Source organism: Sinocyclocheilus grahami, unplaced genomic scaffold, assembly GCF_001515645.1.
Source record: "Sinocyclocheilus grahami isolate Dianchi unplaced genomic scaffold, SAMN03320097.WGS_v1.1 scaffold602.1, whole genome shotgun sequence".
In the NCBI taxonomy this organism is placed as follows: Eukaryota; Metazoa; Chordata; class Actinopteri; order Cypriniformes; family Cyprinidae; genus Sinocyclocheilus; species Sinocyclocheilus grahami.
This window is the reverse complement of record NW_015505781.1, coordinates 575,774-597,709: the sequence shown is the minus strand read 5'-3', so window position 1 is coordinate 597,709 and position 21,936 is coordinate 575,774. Positions and strand designations below refer to the sequence as shown.

The 21,936-nt window shown below is 35.8% G+C and overlaps 1 protein-coding gene across 1 annotated transcript in view; it reads left to right on the top strand.

Annotated features, from left to right (window-relative positions):
* rasa1a (RAS p21 protein activator (GTPase activating protein) 1a) overlaps positions 1-21,936 on the top strand; it is a 63,805-nt gene that overhangs the window by 32,883 nt on the left and 8,986 nt on the right. The window contains exons 2-17 of the mRNA XM_016240857.1: positions 2,258-2,410; positions 4,199-4,334; positions 4,524-4,594; positions 7,713-7,830; positions 7,939-7,970; positions 8,318-8,370; positions 9,499-9,649; positions 11,514-11,592; positions 11,681-11,804; positions 14,885-15,041; positions 15,181-15,268; positions 15,864-15,944; positions 16,284-16,441; positions 16,529-16,605; positions 19,476-19,648; positions 19,804-19,963. Coding sequence (XP_016096343.1) covers positions 2,258-2,410; positions 4,199-4,334; positions 4,524-4,594; positions 7,713-7,830; positions 7,939-7,970; positions 8,318-8,370; positions 9,499-9,649; positions 11,514-11,592; positions 11,681-11,804; positions 14,885-15,041; positions 15,181-15,268; positions 15,864-15,944; positions 16,284-16,441; positions 16,529-16,605; positions 19,476-19,648; positions 19,804-19,963 — 1,811 coding nt within the window. The remainder of the gene's footprint in view (positions 1-2,257; positions 2,411-4,198; positions 4,335-4,523; positions 4,595-7,712; positions 7,831-7,938; positions 7,971-8,317; positions 8,371-9,498; positions 9,650-11,513; positions 11,593-11,680; positions 11,805-14,884; positions 15,042-15,180; positions 15,269-15,863; positions 15,945-16,283; positions 16,442-16,528; positions 16,606-19,475; positions 19,649-19,803; positions 19,964-21,936) is intronic.

The following is a 21,936-nucleotide window of genomic DNA, read 5'->3' as shown; positions in this document are numbered from 1 at the left end:
CTACTGATCCGTGGCTGTTTACCACAAACATAACATTTATCCATTATTTTGATTTCAAATCCAAACATTGTCACTGAAAATGCTTTTTCAGCATTGCCATTCTTTTTTTACACAGTACAGTAATACAATCTTTCACAGACATGTTTAAACACAATAAATATAAGCAACACATTATTCAATGCTTTTTACTTTTGCATTTACTTCTAGATTTATAGATTACGTTGCTCAAGCAAGTGGCAAAACATTTAAACTACTTTTCTTACCTTATCACAAACTTACCATTGACAGAAACATTTAGCTCTACTGCCTTTCCTTTTGCATTTAAATCTTTATTACAAGCAATCCTGCGGTTCATAAAGAACTTTGTTTTCCTACCTCCAGGAGTGCCATCTATTATTGCCCTGTTTATCTAAAAGTGCTCTTTCACTTTAAACCTAGCCAAAAAGCCATGTGTTGACTGTGAAACACAGTAGACTTTTATGATATGCATTTATGGTGTAATTACAAAATTTTTGTGTCAATCCATGTTTATATTTACTGCAAACAATGCGCTGTACTTTAATTCAGCGCTTGCAGCGCAGCAATAGACTCAGTGCGGAAACGATCTCTGCACTGCTGCAGACGCACCGCTCCTGGAACGCACTGCTGGACCGCAACCGTGTGCAGTGAACGCTTTAATCCGTTAACATGAGCGTGGAAAAAATACGCACCACATATGCACTGCAAACGGAGTAATGTGAACCTGGCGTTATGTGTGTGCGCTGCGAGTGTACATGAGCGCACAGTCTCCAGGAGAGCGTGCGAGTGCTGAATGGTTAAACACTGGCAAGAATTAAAAAGTAATGCAATTTATAAACTTTAGTGACAATGTGACACTGCTTCGATTGTGCAACTGACAATTCCTGTGTCAACTGTGCAGCGTGTAGCTCGCTTATGGACAGGCGCGATGTAGTGATTTGAAGCCATGTGCGTATTTTGAGAGAGAGAGAGCGCGCGCGCGAGCGGTGATTCAATCACACTGTTTGTGAAATTACATCTCATACAAGGTTTTCAAACTACTTTATAAGTTATTTAATGAAGAAATATGAGTACCTCACCTTCAGCATCATAATTATTTCACCCACGCCGGACAGAGACTGAGACGGTGCTGCTGTATGTCGTGCCAAACCTCTCACGGCAGCATCATCAGCTTGAGATCTGCCTTTTTAGAGACCGCCGATCAAACATCCCAAAGCGATTATCGGCCGATAGTGATCGGTAGCCGATAAATCGGAGCACCCCTAGTGTATGACGTCATTGGCAGGCGACACTATGGACCTGGTCCATGTCACTACTTAAAATTGCTTATTTCTCTGGATTTAAACATTCTTCGAAACATTTGGGATAATGTAAGTACTCAAGTCAGCAAAATATATAACACTGTTCTAGTGGTTTTTGGATATTTTAATTAAAAAATCTTACATATTGTGCCTTTAACGCTCACATGCCAGTGATCTTTCATTCGTGTGCAAGTGGTGACACCACTGTTTTCTGCTTTACGTTTACATAGTTATAATGGAGCTACAGTGGGTTTATGTGGATTCTCAATCTGTTAAGTCACAATGGTTAATTGGATTTTTGTAGCTTTATAGATGTCAGTTCTTTCTTTACTCTCTGTCTTGAGTTGACCCCCTGTTGCAAAACAATCAGACGAGTGTTGTTTTCTTATTTATTTTCTTTTTCTACAGGGATCTAAAATCACAGAAAAATTAACAAGTGTTAGAAAAGCTGCTGTTTAATTTAGAGAGCCCCATGTTTTTGATGACTGAGGCTCTGCAGTAAAAGCTTTTAAAATTTTCTCGCTGTGCTGAGGCACCTTTTTTAGAGCAAGATTTCACTTTGGCTATTTCCGCATGAGTTTTTGTGGAGAGAAATATTGCAGCGGGGAGCCCTGTCATATCTCTGAGTGAGATGGCAGCTTACATTCTTTTTTCTAAAAATCAAATGCAATCTCTGCAAGCCTCTTTTTACAGAGTTACAGCATTTTCAGCAAAGCTTTTTCACAAAATCTGGAAAGTGATTTGGTATAAAATGTACTAAATATAGGATTGATTATGTCAGCATGCCAAAAAGATCCTTTTAAAAAAACCTGCTTCAGCATTTTCCAACATTCAGGGCTGCATTAAATCAATGCTGATGGGCCAAATTAATAGAGGAAGACACTCAAATCTGATTTACTGCTGACTAACTTCCGTCATCTGTGCTTGCTTTCTTTCAGATGGTACCATGGAATGTTGGACAGAACCATTGCAGAAGAGCGATTGCGTCAGGCTAGGACACCGGGCAGCTACCTCATCAGGGAAAGCGACCGCCGGCCTGGCTCCTTCGTACTGTCCTTTCTCAGCGTGACCAATGTGGTCAATCACTTCAGGTGAGCTGTGCTTTCTGGATCATAATGTTTCGCTGAAGCTCACAGATCCCCAATACTGTACATTCATATTTCTTTCTATTGGCCAGAATATTGTAGAGACTAATGCTACGGTTGCACTGCGAGTCTTAATGCATCTTTTGACTGATCTTTATCCAATTTATTGTCCCACCTGTTTACCTTCACTTTACAACTTTTCACAGCTGCCGAACTTCCTTGAAAACAATAGCTTAGCATTCAGATGCAATATATGCTTTTTCTTGTTCTTGTTTGGAAAAATTAACATGAATGATGCTTGTTTACTGATTGACTGGAGTTGGTTTGAACGGCAAATTTCTTTTATTTAACACTCATAAATTTAATTTACATCTTCAATTTTTTTGCTCTTTGGAAAACTAATGATAATGATATTTCAAGTCCAGTCCAATAAAAGGTCATGTATGTCAAGTGGCGTTCGATGACATTTTCAAATTATATATGTGCTAATATGGGCTGTTATAAGGGCTAAAAACATGCTTTTTAAATATTTTTTTAATGGTATAATGGTATTTTTTAATCATATTATTTATTTGATCCAAACTACAGTAAAGACAGTAAATCTACCATTTAAAAGAACTGCTTTCTATTTGAATGTTTTATTTTTCCTGTCATGCTAAAGCTTCATTACTCCAGCTTTCAGTGTCACGTGATCCTTTAGAAATCATGCTTATTACTGATCAGGAAACATTGATTGAAATGTAATTATGAAATGGAAACTAGAAATGTGAATTATTTGAAATTATTTAAAATGGAAATATTTATTAAGATATTTATTAATAATACATTTGTTAACATTTATTAATTAACATTATTAATGTCTTTACTGTAACATTTTTTTCATTGCACATGTACAGTGCAAGATAGGAAACATATCAACATCATAAGCCACACCACACTGACATAAAGCAAGATATGAAATTTAATGGATTCATGAACAAAGATATAAATTAAGACAGCACTGCAATTTAAAATAACTTTTCTATATATATATTTCCTCTCGCTCTCTGTCTATAATGTCTTTTTTTTTTTTATGGCAAAGATAAATTTTCCAGCCATTATTCCAGTCTTACATGATGCTTCAAAAATCATTCTGATATGCTGGTTTGTTGTTCAAAAATTATCTTTTTTGTCCCTTTTATTCATTTAATACATCCTTGCTGATTAAATGTATTAATTTCTTACAAAAAATATTGATGCCCCAAACTTTTAAACAGTATTGTATGTTTAAACATTAAGCAGACACTTGAATTTAATCGAATTACAAATGAGGAACATTGCAAGCAAATAATTTTTGCAGTGCTCAATATCAAGTTTCAAGTATAAGCTAGATAAGTACAGAAGCTAAAGCAGAAGTAAAATATAGATCACATTTAAACACTGTATACTCAAGGCATTTATAGCAAAGGTTACATTTCAAGCCATTTTTCCATCAATAATGAACAAACTTGTGTAGCTCAATGACTGATTTATAAAGAAAAATGCGGTAAGTCTTTCTTTAATATTCATTTCATTTTCTGTGGCAAATGCTTTTAGAGTGTCACATTGTCTTGTTGCAGTTGAATAAACATTCACAACTTGAGTTTTACAGCCACACTACAAATGCTTTTGTGCTCGTGTTGTATTTTTATATGGAAAGACTCACTTAAGTAGGCCTAAATACTTTATTGCAGTAAATGTAAGTCTAATTCATTCGGGCATTGTAATTTTAATGCAGAAAGGCAAAACAATTTCTGCTTTGTTGTGCGTGTTCAGGATCATTGCGATGTGTGGAGATTACTACATCGGTGGACGACGCTTCTCGTCCCTGTCAGACCTCATTGGTTACTACAGCTATGTGTCTTGCCTACTGAAAGGTGAAAAACTGTCATCTCCAGTGGCTCCCCCAGAGGTACGATGAGATCTTCTGACATTATGAATGATAACGCATCCATGTGCTCCTCGTATCCGTTGCTATATCTGAGGTTGTGCATCCAGAAGCAGGATTGTGTTTTGTTGATTTTGCAGTGCTGATCATCACAGTGGTAATATGTGTCATGATCTCTTGTGGTGTTGCTATAACCTTTCATTCTCCTTCCAGCCAGTAGAGGACAGGCGACGAGTGAGGGCCATACTTCCATACACCAAAGTGCCAGAAACTGATGAGATCAGGTAAAAAAAAACTTTCTTAAACCTCATCCAGTATCACATTTCAGGATCCAGACTGTGTTCTGCATGTTTGAAGGAGTGAAATTGAAATCAATGTAAACGTTTGAAACAGGGCTGCACGATCAATCGATTTAATCATTATCTTGATTTCTGCTTCTGATAGGGCTGGGTATCGAGATCGATACCATCGCGTATCGAAAAACGTCTCGTCGTTCGGTACCAAATTTCGATACCTAAGGGGTTAATCTCTTCAGCGTCAGTGAACCAATAACCCTGCAGCACTAGCCGGTGTGCTCGACTAGAAGAAGTGCGGCGCAGATCGATCAGTGTTTGACATCCGCGAGAGCGATTCAAAAGCACACAGAGCAGTCTGCTCTCTTTAGCTCTCGTGGTACTGTAATACACCGATCGGTCTGCACAGTCAGTCCTCATCAAGTCGAACACACCTACTAATTTTTACCAGTTACACTCAGAGATGTGGCGCACACATGAGGCTGTAGTGCGAATGCGTCCCAGCCCCACACTGGTGCGTTTGTTTTAAAATGAAAACGATCCTCGTCATACTGGCGTTTCCACTGCGTTTCAAGCCGGCTTTCCACTATCTCCGACAAATGACAAGCGACAGACCGGTCATTCAGTCATTCATTTCCAATGGAGAGTAGTGCGGGAGCTGCTTGGAGTTCCGCTCATATGCAGATGTCCGTTCATACTACACGACCGAAAGCGCGTGTAATGTGACCATTGATGCAAACTGTAGCATCATGCTACATAAGACAATAAATAAGATTTCTATTCCGCTTTTACTCAAAACTCACCATCGAGTGTTTGTAATAACTTCCGATTGCTGTCTAATGTGTGTTTTGGCCATGTAATGTTGCTGAAATTAAATATGTTATTACCTCTGACTCTGAGTCAGAGCAGCGATCATGGAAGATAGAACACAGGCAGACAGCGCTGGAAGCTGCTAATGCTCATCAGTAAATCAGTGGAAAATAAATAGAAATCATGATTCTGTCTGTGCTATGCGTTGTAAAACAAACGCACTAGTGTAAATGTAGCCTAACGGATATGTAAACTGAAGACTATTTGAGCTTTATTAAAACTATTTGCACTGATTTATTGGTTACATTTTGTTCCTTTGTGCAGTGGCTCAGTTTTTTTTTTTTTAGATTATGTAATCTTGTTAACATTGATTTCATACAATTGGTATCGAAAAAAGTATCGTTCAGGAACCGGTATCGAAGTCAAGGTATTCGTATCGAAAATTTTTGAACGATACCCAGCCCTAGCTTCTGAATAATTGCACGCAAGTGTCTGCAGTAGGCTCTTTGACTATTTATCCTGAGAAAACTTCTGTGATCAATATCGTGCACTGACTGGCTTTCATGCTTGGGGTTGTGAGATGTGAAGAGTTTAAATCCTTCAATCAGAGCTTTTCTCTTAAATGAATACATTTACTGCCTGCTTTTTTACTTAATGTTCCCAACCTGGCATTCATGTGTGAATTGAGAATTGTGATTTTCTGTTCAAATGAAATAATCATACAGTTAGTTTTTTTTTCCCTTCATGAGGCAACTTGTGCTATTTGCTGCTACTAAACCTGTGAGCCAACTGTCTCAGTGACGAACTGTAATAAATCCAAATGTAAATCTCAACTATGTTGTTTCCAATTGTGGTTGCTGAATAAATTTACGCAATCTCTGTGCTACCATGCAAAGTCTTTAATTTATTTTAAGGTCCAATTCTCGCCATTAACAAACCATTAACTATGACTTTTGCCTCAATACACTACTAATTTGCTGCTTATTAATAGTAAGGTAGTTGTTAAGTTTAGGTGTTGGGTAGAATTAGAGATATTGAATGTGGTCATGCAGAATATGTGCTTTATAAGTAATAATTAACAGCCAATATGTTAATAATAGGCATGCTAATAAGCCACTAGTTAATAGTGAGAATTGTTCCCTATACTAAAGTGTTACCCTTTTTGTTGTTTTATTAGAAAAAACATTAGCGCTGTTTGTAATTATTGGAATTAATATTAAGAATTTCACTGTTTTAGCTTTTTTTATTTATTTATTTTTTTTTTATTTTTTAAACGTTTACAAGTTTTCATAATGTAGAGAGTGTCTTAATGTTTATGATCAGTATAATAAATCAAGAAATTAGATGGGGTAAAATAAACCCTGCATATGAGTTGATGCTCTTTTTATTTGTGCGGACGTAATTCTGATAAAATGTAAAAATTAATTTCTCAAATGAGAACGATACTGAATAATTATATAATTATAATTTTTTACCAAAATAATTGTCATTATCAGTTTAACCATTATCGTGCAGCCCTAATTCAAACTAATTCTGGCTTTAAATTCAGTATTGCCACTCAATCCATTTCATGCTGAACTCATTGCACCTACTCAAGTATTCATGTGTGTAGTATGAATAAAGTTTGGTCATTCTACATCCACAATATTGACATTATAATGTGACCTACAATGTCAGTCGTGTTGCTGTTTCCCCACCATTTATGAATAAGACAGCTTTCCTGTGGCCTCATGCAATATTAAAGTGTCCTTATGACTATAGAATGTTGGGAGAAAGCAGTAGGTCATCCAGTTATTATTGCCTACAATTTAAGGATGTTACTGTGTAGAAGGGAAGCTGGCATATTTGGATGCAGGACAAGTTTTTGAGCTCCTGTAATGAGCTGCTGATAGTAGTCAGGTGTGTGAAATAGAGAAGACATTCAAAATGTGACGGACCAGGATTGAGATGATTCACCTGAGTAGCTGAGTAGAAGAATGATCTTCCTCTGTGGTATCGTCTGCTAAATGACTAAATAAATAAAAATAAAAATATCATAAAGTGTTACCTCTTACTGGGACCATCTAGTACCTTCATTAATGAACATTTCAAAAGTATAGTTACTTTTACATTCAAAATGCAACAGCTGATTGTCAAAAAAAAAAACATCTGAAAAATAACAGGATAGGATAACTTTTTATAATCTAAAATTATTTCCCATCATCTTTTAAAACTTACTCCATTACATTTGTGTTGTCATTTCATTCCATAGTTTATTTTTCTCTTTCATATAATTGTATGCTTTATTGTCTTTCTCAAGTTTTCTCAAAGGAGACATTTTTATCGTTCACAATGAACTGGATGATGGTTGGATGTGGGTTACCAATGTTCGGACAGAAGAACAGGGCCTTATCGTGGATGATCTTGTGGAGGAGGTGGTAAGTGTCTTTGAGCTTCTGTCCTTTGAAAGCGCCTTACAAAATATTTCAGTAAACATCCTTTGGATTTGCACATTAATTCAAAGATTGATTTGAATGTATTTTCAGGGACGAGAAGAGGATCCCCATGAGGGAAAAATGTAAGTATATATAGTATAAGACAGTATATCTTTGTTTAGTTTTGCATGCATATCTCTTCTGCCTCGTTAGTTTTAGTTAGTTCATTGCTCCATAGCAGAAGAAACATCTGTCAGAATCAGGGAGAAATGCTGCACTTATGTGTATGAATATGAGTGTTTGAGCCGCAGGCTGTTGATCTGATCAGAGAGCAGCTTTGGTAGAGGTGGGTTGATCCCTTGTGCTGTGACCGTAGTAGGCTGCTCTGACTCAGACTTGACTCACAGGGCCTGGGGTGCTGTCCTCTCTGCCCTGCTTGCTTATGTCTCATTTCCTGTTTCCTCTTGTTTTTCTTTTTCTATCTTCATAGCTGGTACCACAGGAAGATCAGCAAACAGGAGGCATACAACCTGCTAATGACAGGTACATGAGTGTGACAAACCAATGGCTGTTACATGTTTGTGTAAAGAACATAATAAAAAACCCTGACTATGATATCAGGTGATGTGCTACAACCACAGCAATACATTTTACAAAGACATGTTGACATCATTAATGTAATAGTTCTCTTCTAATTGAAAATAATGATTATTTATGAATCCCTGTTTCCACAATGGAATAAAAAAATGCATAAATAAAAATTTTCAAAAGAAAATTGACACTTTATTTTACTTTAAAAAATAAATAAATTGTATTTACTTCTCACAATTCGGACACACACACACTTTTTTTTTGTTTCCAGCACTGAAAAAGGAAATTGTGATTTTTATTTCACAATTCTGATTTTATTTCTTGCAATTGCAAATTTAAATGAGTTTATTCCTCAATGTAAACTCAAAGTTGTGCAATATAAACTGTTGTGAGAAAATTGTGAGAAAAAAGTCTGAATTATAAGAGAAATTGGCAATTACCTTTTTAAATTCTGTTTTATTCTGTGACAGAAACAGGCTTCTATAATTATCAATATTCAATTTATTTAAAAAAAAAAAACAGTGTCAGTTGATATTAGATATTTAATTGTACGTACTTATTTCCCCTATATTTAGATGACCTTTGCCATCATCTAACACTCACTCAAAGTTAATCTTTAATTTTAATTAAAGTTAATCTTTAGCAAATGTCAAAGTGACTATCCATTCATCATCATACATTAGTCTTTTATCTGTTATTAGCCAAAATAATTATCTGTCTATCAGTGTATTTACTCCCTCATGTCATAGATAGATTTGTGGGAGGAACAGACTAAATAATGACTTAATTCTCATTTTGACTTAACTACTTCTTTAAATCATAAAAGTGTGCATGTATTAAGCACTTTTGGTTTATGAAGGCATTAAAGGCTTCATTATATGGCATTATATGCATCATTTGTCATTTTTGGCTGCACAAACTTTGAATACTTGTTTTTTTTTTTTTTGCAAACCTAAGATGGGAATTTCATTAAAGATAACTGGATTATAATAGAGTACAACAGAGGCTGTCATTATTTTCATAACTGCCATTTAAATCTATTTAAAAGCACTTCTAATATGCTGCTTCTCCTCTGTCCAGTTGGTCAGGTCTGCAGCTTTCTGGTCAGGCCGTCGGACAACACACCAGGAGACTACTCCCTCTTCTTTCGTACCAATGAGAACATCCAAAGGTTCAAGATTAGCCCCACTCCCAACAACCAGTACATGATGGGAGGGCGATATTATAACAGGTAGGACAGCAGACACATGTCTTGTCAATACCTAAAAGCATCATGTGGGGTCTGGCTGAAAATGGACCCTCGTACCTCATATCCTCCTCTGAAACACCTATTTGCCTTCCCATCATATAATAAAATTAGGGCTGTCAGTTTAACGCGTTAATTAATTAGTTATGAAAAAATAACGCGATTAAAGTATTTTAACGCAGTTAACGCACTGGCCCCGCCCCCAAACCTGTACATCATCTTACATTTCATACAGTTGACTGTTGACAAGCATGATGCAGGGCAACAACTCCATAAATACAATTATGCACTAGAATTCAAGATATTGGGGCAAAAAACAAAAGCCCCGTATGAGTTTTTGTCTCATATTTATATCCTGTATGGTAAGTGATATCACACGAGAAGCGAGAGCAATATAACACGAGTGCTGTTTTTGTCACGATTGAACACGAGTGCAAATGTGATTTTATACAACAGTTCAGTAAATAAGAAGTTAATGTTGTTATATTTTAAACACAATATTGTCTGTTTTTGTTCCATTTTGCCAACAAAAATATTACCTATAAAGCCACTGTTGTGCATCTCCGCGCAACACTTTCTGAATGAATCCTTGTATTGAACGAATCGTGTGAACTAATGAATCAATAGCCTATTCATAAAGTGAACCGTTTACTTCATTCCTGAATGAATCAGCCGTTTGAACGAATCGGCTCATAAAGACATTTACCGCCACCTGCTGGTAGTTTTAGCTTCTTCTTTAGAGTATCATGTCATTTATTTAAAAAAAAAAAAACATTAAAGGGATAGTTCACCAAAAATAAATAAATAATAATTCTGTCATCATTTATTCTCCCTCATGTTGTTTCAGACCTGATTGACTTACTTTATTTTGCACAACATAAAGAAGGTATTTTGAAGATTGTTTATAACAAAGCTGTTTTTGGTTACCAGTGACCAGTGGAAAATGCTGAGATGTTTCTCAAATTATCATCTTGTTCCATACTTTGTTAAGCCATTGTAGCCTAAACATTGAACACAATAATAGCTTTAAATGATATTTTGGGGGTATTTTCACAGCCAAATTTAGTTTGCGATTAATTAATTGCAGCACCCTGTAATTCATTAGATTAAAAATGTTAATCGACTGACAGCCCTAAATAAAATACAGTACTTTATTGCCATAACAACATAGTTGTCTGGACATTTTCCTGGTGAGCTCTCCAACAACAATAACATAACATGTGCAGTTGTGCACATAATAAACATACATATCAGCAATAACTAACCAAAAACATAACAAGAACACGCAAAACAGTGAGCAGAGAAACTCTATGTAATCATATAATGGCACCATATTGGATTTCATAATCAGAATAGTATTAATAACTTTATCTGCTATGTAGTGCTAAGCAGTGTTTGCATATTGCACAGTGATGGATAAATAATGATTATGCTATTTGTTTTTTACAATTATGTTATCACTGATTTGGTTGTGAAGATTTCAGATGACTCCACATTTGCTTCACAACTGTATACAAATGAACACTGAAGCTTTTGATTATTACATACAGAGGTGAATAATTTATATATGCACAAATCTTAATTTCATTCATTTGCCTGCAAACACCATTTTTGTTCACACTACAAATGACTAAACTGATTTCAGTCAAATACTCCAAAAGTCTGCCTGTCCAAATATTTTTGCTTCCTGATGCAGAACGCAGCATTTTAGAGATTAAACCCTGTCCCATATATTATGCCGCAGAGCTGATTTAATTAAAATGTAACACTATGTAATTTTGCACATAGTAATAAACCACATGGCTTTACATTCAGCTGGTCTCTAATTAAACCAAGCTTTTCCTGGCAGTGTTGACGATATTATCGAACGTTACCGAAAAGAGCAGATCGTGGAGGGCTACACTCTGAAAGATCCCGTCTCAATCCAGGTAAGTGAAAGGTCATTCCAATAAGCTCAGATATCGCTGAAGAACATCTCAATAATAAGCATAATACGGTGTCCTTTTTACCGTTTAGCAAAAAGAGCAAGTCCTCTCCGACTTGGTTGACGGCAGAGAAATCTATAACACTATTCGACGGAAAACAAAAGATGCTTTCTACAAAAACATTGTCAAGAAAGGATATCTTCTATTCAACAAAGGTACCACAGGCTACTTTGTATGCATCCAACTGCTTCCATTGACATTTGACTGATTATCAGCACATAAGGCTGTTTGACACATACACGTAACATTTGCATTCAGTGCTCAGTCATTCTCAGTGGGACGAGAGGATGTGGGTAATTTGTAGCACATAAGCCCCATGTGAGTGTGGTTTTGTCAAACCTTGACTGTCTTTGATCACCTGTGAAACGCACAGGAAGACTCTTCACAGACAGCTCAGGATCAGCTACGCAGAACAAAAAGCAAAGCGTTTACCTGAACACAGAGAGAGCTGTCCAGTTCAATGACAGTGGCTTTGCTTAATAAGAGATTTGGCGCTCTGTGGGGTGTGCTCATTGATCAAAGGCTATGAATCTGAATTAGTTCTGACATCTTGTCTGGTTAGCATTCAGTTGTTTGTATTTAATATTCAGGTGGTTTAATGTGGGCTAAAATCATTATACCTCAAATCCTGGCTACATTATACAGGCTCAAATTAGATTTTCTCTTAAAAATTGATGATATAAATAAATGAAGTGTTCTGCAAGTAATGAGATCTGTTAGTTAAGGCTTTGTAGTCGATATGTAGTATATCTACCTCGGTGTTGTGCATTATAAAATTAATTTCTTTGTTCTGATTAGGGCTGGGTTTTAATCAATTATAAGTTTTGATTAATTCTTATATCCCAAGTTCAATCTAGTCTCTTGCTGTTTTCAGTTGATGCGTGAACAGAACTTAACCAAGCATTAATTGTGGCATACCTGTCATCCAACAATTGCAATAAGCTTTGTGCTTTGCTACTTCTGATATAAAACAAAGTCTCAGCTTTCAGATTCTGCCAATTTCATCAGGAAATTCATTCAATTAATGTAATTTTGGCACTCTTTACCTTGGCGAAACAGATTGCTGTAGCCTCCTCGGTCCAAGTAGTAGTGCGCAGTACACATTAACTGATTATCTCTGTTTTACTACTAGTTATAGCATAAAATACATACAAATTAACATGTTATGTTAAAAGGAGGGCTGTGCGATATTGAAGAAAAATGTGATCTGCGATACCTTGTTAAAAAATGCAATATTCGATATGTGATACGATATTGCTTAGTGTGTAAAATCTATTTAAATTATATAACCAGTTTGTTTCACATTCTTTCTTGGAAAATAAAGAATCACTATAGCTTCTGAAAGTGACCAGCAATGTTTTAGCATTACATAAAAAGTAATGTCACAAATCAGAAAATGTAATTTAACATCAATGTGAACATACAAATAAAAAAATTAATGACACTAATTTTATATCATTGTAACTTGCTTTCCACACACTTTAAGTACTTCTTCATATACCACAGCAAAAACTATAGTCTGAGAAAGTTCAGACATGATTAAAGGCAAGTGAACAGTCAGTAAAAAAAAAAGAAAGAAAAAGAGAAAAAAAAGAAATACACAATTTACAAGCATAGATAAAATAAACAGTAGTATTCAGGTACAGAAATGTAATAATTAAGTGTAAAATAACACTGCATAGTGTTCGCTGTATTAATTAAATTTAGATTAATCTTTGTTAAAAAAGCTGTTTTGTTGTAAAAAAAACTCACGCTGGGGGCTCAGCTAGAATATTTTAAACTCACGTGCGAAAGGGTTAACATTAGTGACAAAATCAGCAGCACGTATTTATAGGCTGCTGTCCCTTTAAATCCGACTGCACGTATCCAGTGTAATGATACACATCCGATTTCTTTCTCAGCGGTTTACATTCATTTAAAACATAACCGACTGCGTTTATGAGAATGATCGTCGAGACGGGTACTATTGACATAATTCTGTGTGTATGTGTCTGTTCAAACATAAGGAGGAGATGCGAAAGACGAATCAACTCGGTCTGAAACGCGTCTCTCTGTGTGCGGCAGAACTGAAGATACGCTGTGCGAGATGCTGCTTGTGCGCACGCTTCAGGTGTGTGTCAGACAGCAAGACGAGACGGCAAAGTTGTTTTCTGCAACTTACTGCACTTAATAACTCGTTTTAACGTCAAGCAATTCTCTGCTATGTGCGTCGAACTAAAACTTTGACCTTTTGCAACGTTTTGATTTAAGTAGCCTATTATTAAAATAATAATAAAATCGCACGCCGTTGCGATATGCATATTGCGATATTTCGATATATCGTGCAGCCCTAGTTAAAAGATACAGTACAACTATCTGAAATATCATGTCTCGTGCAATCCCTCAGTCAGTGTATCAACCACGGAAAGATGTCAATAAAACAGTTAAACTTACCTCAGGAAAGCCATTCAGTGTCCATAAACTTGATAGTTAGCTGGAAAAAATAACTCTAGAGAGGAGCGTTTTGCTAAACATACGCACTGTGTTGCATATTCATTATAATTTGCTTAACCTGTTAGTGATGTGCTTACTATTTAGTGTATGTTCAATAAGTCTGTCATAAAAATAAGTTTTCATGACAGCCACAGTTTACATGTAGATTGTAGAAACATAATTATACCATTAAAAAGTTGATATAAAACTTATGTGCAGTTTAAATGTTTGTATAAAGCTCGGTTTTAATTGTTACTTATATTTAAAAACAAATATCAATTTAATTTAATAGATTGTTATTTATTTTAATGTTTAATAAAGTATTGTGCCTACTGACAAGGTTCCTGTGTAGTTTACCGCTTTAACTAAGAGGGACTTTTTCTTTACAAAAAAAACGACATGTACTGTACATGATAAATATCAAAATGAATTCATATATTAACGAAATTGAAATGAAATTAAGAGCTTGTGAATCAAACAGATTTGTGAAGTCGGAGTCAATACCCAGCCCTAATTCTGATGCATTTTCTTGTTGGCATTTAGCTGTTGTTTAGTATTCAGCTGGTTTGAGGGTGTTGTAAAATCTTTATTATATAGGCTCCTTGGGCAAGAATTAACATACTTGTCTTTGAAATTCATGACATAAATAAACCAGGTGTTCTCCCATGGTTTGGCTCCCTTAAAATACATTTTTTAAACTGTTCAAGTAAAATGAATGTGAGTCCGAAGCATCTTGCTTACCTTTTCACTTGTGCTTCCACAGGTAAGGGTAAGCGCTGGAAGCATTTGTACTTCATCCTGGAGGGCAACGATGCTCAGCTAATTTATTTTGAGAGTGAGAAGCGAGCAACCAAACCCAAAGGACTAATCGATCTGAGCGTGTGCTCTGTGTACGGAGTCCACGACAGTCTGTTTGGCAGGTATGCAATTGTAATGCTTGCAAAAGTCACTTGCAAAACATTTTCAAGTATAGCTTAAGTGTCCACAGTGTTTGGGGCCAGTTAACAAAGCAGCAATATTGATGTACATATTTTATGTTGATGCTATTTTTATGTCCAGGCCAAACTGTTTCCAGATTGTGGTTCAGCACTTTAGCGAGGAGCAGTACATTTTCTACTTTGCTGGGGAGACACCTGAGCAGGCACAGGTACTGCATCACTTCTACATATATATATATATATATATAAAACGTTAAAAATATAAAAGTCTCGTAAAAGTAAAAATTAATTATTTTCTATTTGAACATGTTTTAAAATGTCATTTATTCCTGTGATGGCAAAGCTGAATTGTTTCAGCCATTACTTCAGTCTTCAGTGTCACATGATCTTTCTGATTTGGCGCACTAGAAACAATTCTTATTGTTAACAATGTTGAAAACAGTTGTGCTGTTTAATATTTTTGTGGAAAGCTTGATACAATTTCTCAGGCTTATTTGTTGAAAAGAATGTTCTGAAGAACAGCATTTATTTGAAATCCTTTTTTTTTTTTTCTCTGGAAGAATACAAGTCCTTATTGTCACTTTTGATCAATTTAATGCATCCTTGTTTAATAAAAGCATAAACGTATATTTTTTTTTATTAATATACTTAATGTACCCCAAATTATAAATAAAAAGGCACTACACAGTAAACAGATTTGAGTCCCAGATGCCACAGAATTTGAGTTTTTCTGCATGTCTGAACCAAGCCTGTGTAAAAATGATAAATGAGTCTTTGAACCAACCAAGTGTCCTGCATTCGCAGGACTGGATGAAATGCCTGCAGACGTTCTGCAATAACCTTAGGAAACCCTTGCAGACCACATTCAACAAGCGCTTGCGTCAGGTAAGAGAGAAGTATCACTGTTTTTATTAAATGTTAGCTTCTGTTGCTTTAATCATGAGTTAAGGTGTTCAGATGACTCTGAGTGTGCCGTCAGAGTGGGCCACAGCTGAGCTGTCTGGATGCTGGTGAGCAGGGCGATGAAAACCACTTTCAGAGCACCTGATCCCAGACATGCAATTGGGGCTAAATCTAAAAAGAACATTGTCATCGTCATCTTCATTACCACAGGCATATTTTTAGGAAAAGATCTCCGCATGTCATCTGCTTCTGACATCTCATCACTTATTCATTACAGAGCACAGAAAAATCTAACATTTGCGTGTCATTCTCTCGCCTTAGGTTAGCAGTTTAGTCCTGTATGTGGAGGAGGCCCACAAACTTCCCATCAAACACTTCACCAACCCCTATTGCACCATCTCATTGAACAGTGTGCAGGTGGCGAAGACTCATCCTAGAGAGGGACAGAACCCTGTGTTCACTGAGGAGTTCATCTTTGAGTGAGTTCATTGTGATGCTCAAGACTCGTTTAGAGGCTTTGAAAGTGATGCTCGATTAAGGTTCTGATTACCATTCCTCTCTCGCAGTGACTTGTCGAGCGACATCAACAGATTTGAGATAAGCTTAAGCAACAAGACCAAGAAGAGCAAAGAAAGTGACATCTGTGAGTATCATGGCCTGTTCATTACCATATAATTATTGCATTAGATTTATTTATAGCTCACACTGGGTCCATAAATTAACACTCGGCAAGCATTGTGTGAATAAAATGAAATGAGATACTGACTAGTTTAACTGAAAAAAAATAAAAATAATTGTTTAAAATATAAGATATAAGAATGATTGTCTGACTTAAAGGGATAGTTCACCCAAAAATGAAAATTTGATGTTTATCTGCTTACCCCCAGGGCATCCAAGATGTAGGTGACTTTGTTTCTTCAGTAGAACACAAACGAAGATTTTTAACTCAAACCGTTGCAGTCTGTCAGTCTTATAATGGAGGTGAATGGAAATCACGGCTTTGAGAGTAAAAAAAAAAACATACACAAACAAAGCCAAATTAAACCCTGTGGCTCATGATGATACATTGATGTGTAAAGACACGAAACGATCAGTCTGTACAAGAAACTTAACAGTATTTATATAGTTTTTTTTTTTTTTTTTACCTCTGATGCACTGCACTGTCTGAACTGTCCTGAGCGTGTCCTCAACAGCCGGTACGTGACGCAGTCTTCTTCTTTTTCTTTCTTTACGGCAGATCGCATACTTATGTGCATTACCGCCACCTATCTCTCAAATGGACTATTGACACTCTATCTACAGTCTCAATTAGGAGTGTCAATGGTCCATTTGAGAGATAGGTGGCGGTAATGCACTTAGAAGCCAATCCATGTATCTTCACTAGCGGCAGGGTTTAATTTGGTTTTGTTTGTGTATGTTTTTTTTTTAAACTCTCAAATCTGTGATTCCCATTCATTTCCATTATAAGATTGACAGACTGCAACGGTTTGAGTTAAAAATCGTCGTTTGTGTTGAAGAAACTACTGAAGAAACAAAGTCACCTACATCTTGGATGCCCTGGGGGTAAGCAGATAAACATCAAATTTTCATTTTTGGGTGAACTATCCCTTTAAGCAAACAAGTTAACAAGTCTTGGTGTTAACCACTCAAAAGTAAAACATACTTCTAAATAAAATAAAAATGTATCCAGTAAGACATACAGTATGTGTAGCAAGTGTGGCAAAAGTTTCATTTTGGATCCTGACCTATTCCTGAACGTCTGACGACAAATGGCAAAGTGCCATTTACCACAGAAAACATTTTTATAAATTTTTTTATAAAAGTCAAGGGTATTATTTAAGCTATACATTTAGATAAATGTTTAGTTGTGTTATTAACAATTTCTGTTAGTGGATTTTTTAATCGATATTCATCCTTATTATTTATATGTGCACTACCGTTTAATTGTTTGGGGTCAGAAATATATATTTTTTAATGTATTTGAAAGTAGAATCTTATGGTCAACAAGGCAGCCTTTGTTTGAAATAGTAAAAACAGTAATATTGTGAGATGGTATTAATTTAAAATAACTGGTTTGTATTTGAATATATTTTAAAATGCAGTGTATTCCTGTGATGGGAATGCTGAATTTTCAGCAGCCATTACTCCAGTCTTCAGTGTCATGATCTTTCAGAAATCATTCTAAAATGCTGATTTAGTGCTCAATAGACATTTATTATTATTAATTATACTACGGGGCCCATTGAATGCTTGGATCTGATTGGCTGACGAACGTTCTGAGGTGTGCAATTATTTTCAGGGAAATGCACGGCGAACGTAGTTCCAGGCAGCTCTCTTGACCGCATTACAGTTCCATATCACTTGGCATAGTTTACTGTTATAACGGAAATTAGCATACAGTACCTACAGCACACAGGAATTACTGCAATCATACGTGCTCGCACACACACACTATGGTCACGCAGTTTGCACAAAAAGGTGTTGTCAGCGCTGCCCTGACGATTTTATCAGTTAGCCTATATAGTGTAGCAACTTAAAGGCTACACATGACATTTCTCACTAGCGAGGCAATAACAGACGCTGCTGCAAAACACTGTTGAGGGACGCACAGAGGTAGCCTAATTCACACAAGCTCTATCTCTCTCTTTCTTTCTCTTTCTCTGTGTCTCTGTCTCTCTCACTCTCTTTCTAATAACTTCATTAATAACTGCATTAGAATGCTATCAACGGCTCAAGCCTCCATTACCAGCTTTAAAATGACGTTTTGGAACCAGCAAAAGAGGCGCTGGATGAGATGCGGAAGAAATAATCCTACTCACAATAGCGATTTAAGTACAAAAACCGGACGAATCCCTTTAAATATATCATCTGATCGATGTCTTGAGGTGTGGTAACCGTAGTATAAGCGGAATAATTGACTCCGGGCCGTTGAATTATTAGAAAAATAATGCACACCCGAGGTGTAACAGCCACGTGTGCATTATTTTTCTAATAATTAAACGGCCCGGAGTCAATTATTCCTTACTTATGATCACGATTGCTTAATATTTTTTAGTAAAACCATGATGTATGTTTTGGGAGATCCTTTGATGAATAGAAAATTCTATTTATTTAGAAAATCTGTTTATTTCAAATGGAAATCTGAAACAGAAATGCATCCTTTCTGAATAGAAGTAATAATTTCTTATCCACCCCCACACCCCCCAAAAAAAACCTTACTCGTAGTTTATTGAATATAATTTTTATGTTTATGGCCTGGCACTATGCATTTTAAATGTTACTGTAACTTGATTTAAGTTTTTTTTTCAGCAATTTATATGAGTTATTTTTTTGTGGTAATCAACAGTATTTTAAAGGTGCTCCATAGAGATCAATTAGATTTTCTGCAGCAACATTTCTTTAATCTCCCCTATGCTCTTTTTCCTTGCACAAGTGCACCCTCTGCTGGCACTAGATGAAGCGAAGCAAGATTTCTGCTCTTCTCTAATCTGTTTCTCTTCTGTATTGTTTCAGTGTTCATGCGTTGCCAGCTGAGCAAGCTGCAGAGGGGCCAGATGATCGATGAGTGGTTTCCTCTCAGCTCCTATGTGCCGCTGAAGGGAATTGAGCCAGGCTCACTCCGCGTAAGAGTGCGATACTCCATGGAGAAGATCATGCCTGAGGAAGAGTACAGTGAATTCAAAGAGGTAAACATACACATGGTCATATTTTACACTTTGAACAAAAAGGTAATGTGGCCTTGAAGAGATTGTTGGTTTGAACTATTATTTGTGTGGCCTTGAACACTTACCCTTTTGATAAAAGTATCTTTTGCTGACATGTTCTCACTGTCCATCCCCAGCTCATCCTGCAGAGAGACTATCATGTGATCTATGCATTGGCTCACGTGTGTGGACAGGACCGCACCCTGCTGGCCAGCATCCTGCTCCGTATCTTGAGACACGAGCGAGCCGAAGCTCCGTTACTGAGGACGTTGAATGACAGAGAAATTAATATGGAGGGTAGGGCTCTCTCTTTGTATTATTCACAGTTCCGTATTCGACAGCAAACAGATGTCACAGCTACACTGAGGCCTCAGGCTTGTTCATCATATTTTAGCTACAGAACAAAGCTTTGACAGTTTTGTTTGTGCTTTTTATACAGTCCCTCTTTTCACGCAATGACTAATTGTTTATTTAATAGACTGAGTAATCAGACATCATCTTGAAAATGTGCAGTGTGTTCAGAGAAGAGCTGTCACGATACCAGTATTAGTAGTATTGACTCAATTTGGTATGTGGATGAATTTACAAACTCAATCATGATGAAAATGTGGCTCATGAATATTAATTAGATTGTGACTTGACTCTGCAGGAAGAGTTTTTTTTTGTTTTTTTTTGGAAAGACGACATACTTTTACTTCGCAATGATGCATTAAATTCAGAAAAAATTTAAATAAAGACATTAATAATTTTACAGAAGATTTATACTTCACATTTCGATTCATCAGTGAATCCTGAAAAATATAACCGTTATAATATAACAAAAAATATGTTTTTTTTTTACTTTTTTATTTTTCCAAACAAATACAGCAATAAATGAACACATCCCAAAAAACAACATATAACATAGACATACATCAGTCACCAAGTACAACTTATACTGCATTCATGAGTATTTAGATTTCAATCAGGTTCTGCCATACAAAGTTATGTTAAAGATTTACATGTCTGACATCTTATGGATTAAGAGTCAAAAATGGTCTAAGAGTTGTTCCTCTTTTTGGGCCTTCAAACTATAATATAACAAAAAATATGTTTTTTTTTTACTTTTTTATTTTTCCAAACAAATACAGAAATAAATGAACACATCCCAAAAAACAACATATAACATAGACATACATCAGTCACCAAGTACAACTTATACTGCATGCATGAGTATTTAGATTTCAATCAGGTTCTGCCATACAAAGTTATGTTAAAGATTTACATGTCTGACATCTTATGGATTAAGAGTCAAAAATGGTCTAAGAGTTGTTCCTCTTTTTGGGCCTTCAAACCGAGCCGAAGCTCCGTTACTGAGGACGTTGAATGACAGAGAAATTAATATGGAGGGTAGGGCTCTCTCTTTGTATTATTCACAGTTCTGTATTCGACAGCAAACAGATGTCACAGCTACACTGAGGCCTCAGGCTTGTTCATCATATTTTAGCTACAGAACAAAGCTTTGACAGTTTTGTTTGTGCTTTTTATATAGTCCCTCTTTTCACGCAATGACTAATTGTTTATTTAATAGACTGAGTAATCAGACATCATCTTGAAAATGTGCAGTGTGTTCAGAGAAGAGCTGTCACGATACCAGTATTAGTAGTATTGACTCAATTTGGTATGTGGATGAATTTACAAACTCAATCATGATGAAAATGTGGCTCATGAATATTAATTAGATTGTGACTTGACTCTGCAGGAAGAGTTTTTTTTTGTTTTTTTTTGGAAAGACGACATACTTTTACTTCGCAATGATGCATTAAATTCAGAAAAAATTTAAATAAAGACATTAATAATTTTACAGAAGATTTATACTTCACATTTCGATTCATCAGTGAATCCTGAAAAATATAACCGTTATAATATAACAAAAAATATGTTTTTTTTTTACTTTTTTATTTTTCCAAACAAATACAGAAATAAATGAACACATCCCAAAAAACAACATATAACATAGACATACATCAGTCACCAAGTACAACTTATACTGCATGCATGAGTATTTAGATTTCAATCAGGTTCTGCCATACAAAGTTATGTTAAAGATTTACATGTCTGACATCTTATGGATTAAGAGTCAAAAATGGTCTAAGAGTTGTTCCTCTTTTTGGGCCTTCAAACTATATATATATGGCATAACATTACTATACATTGCTTTTATATTCAGTCTCAATAAGGAGAAAGAGAAGAAAAAAGAAAACCTTAGTTAACCGATTAAATCTTTTCCT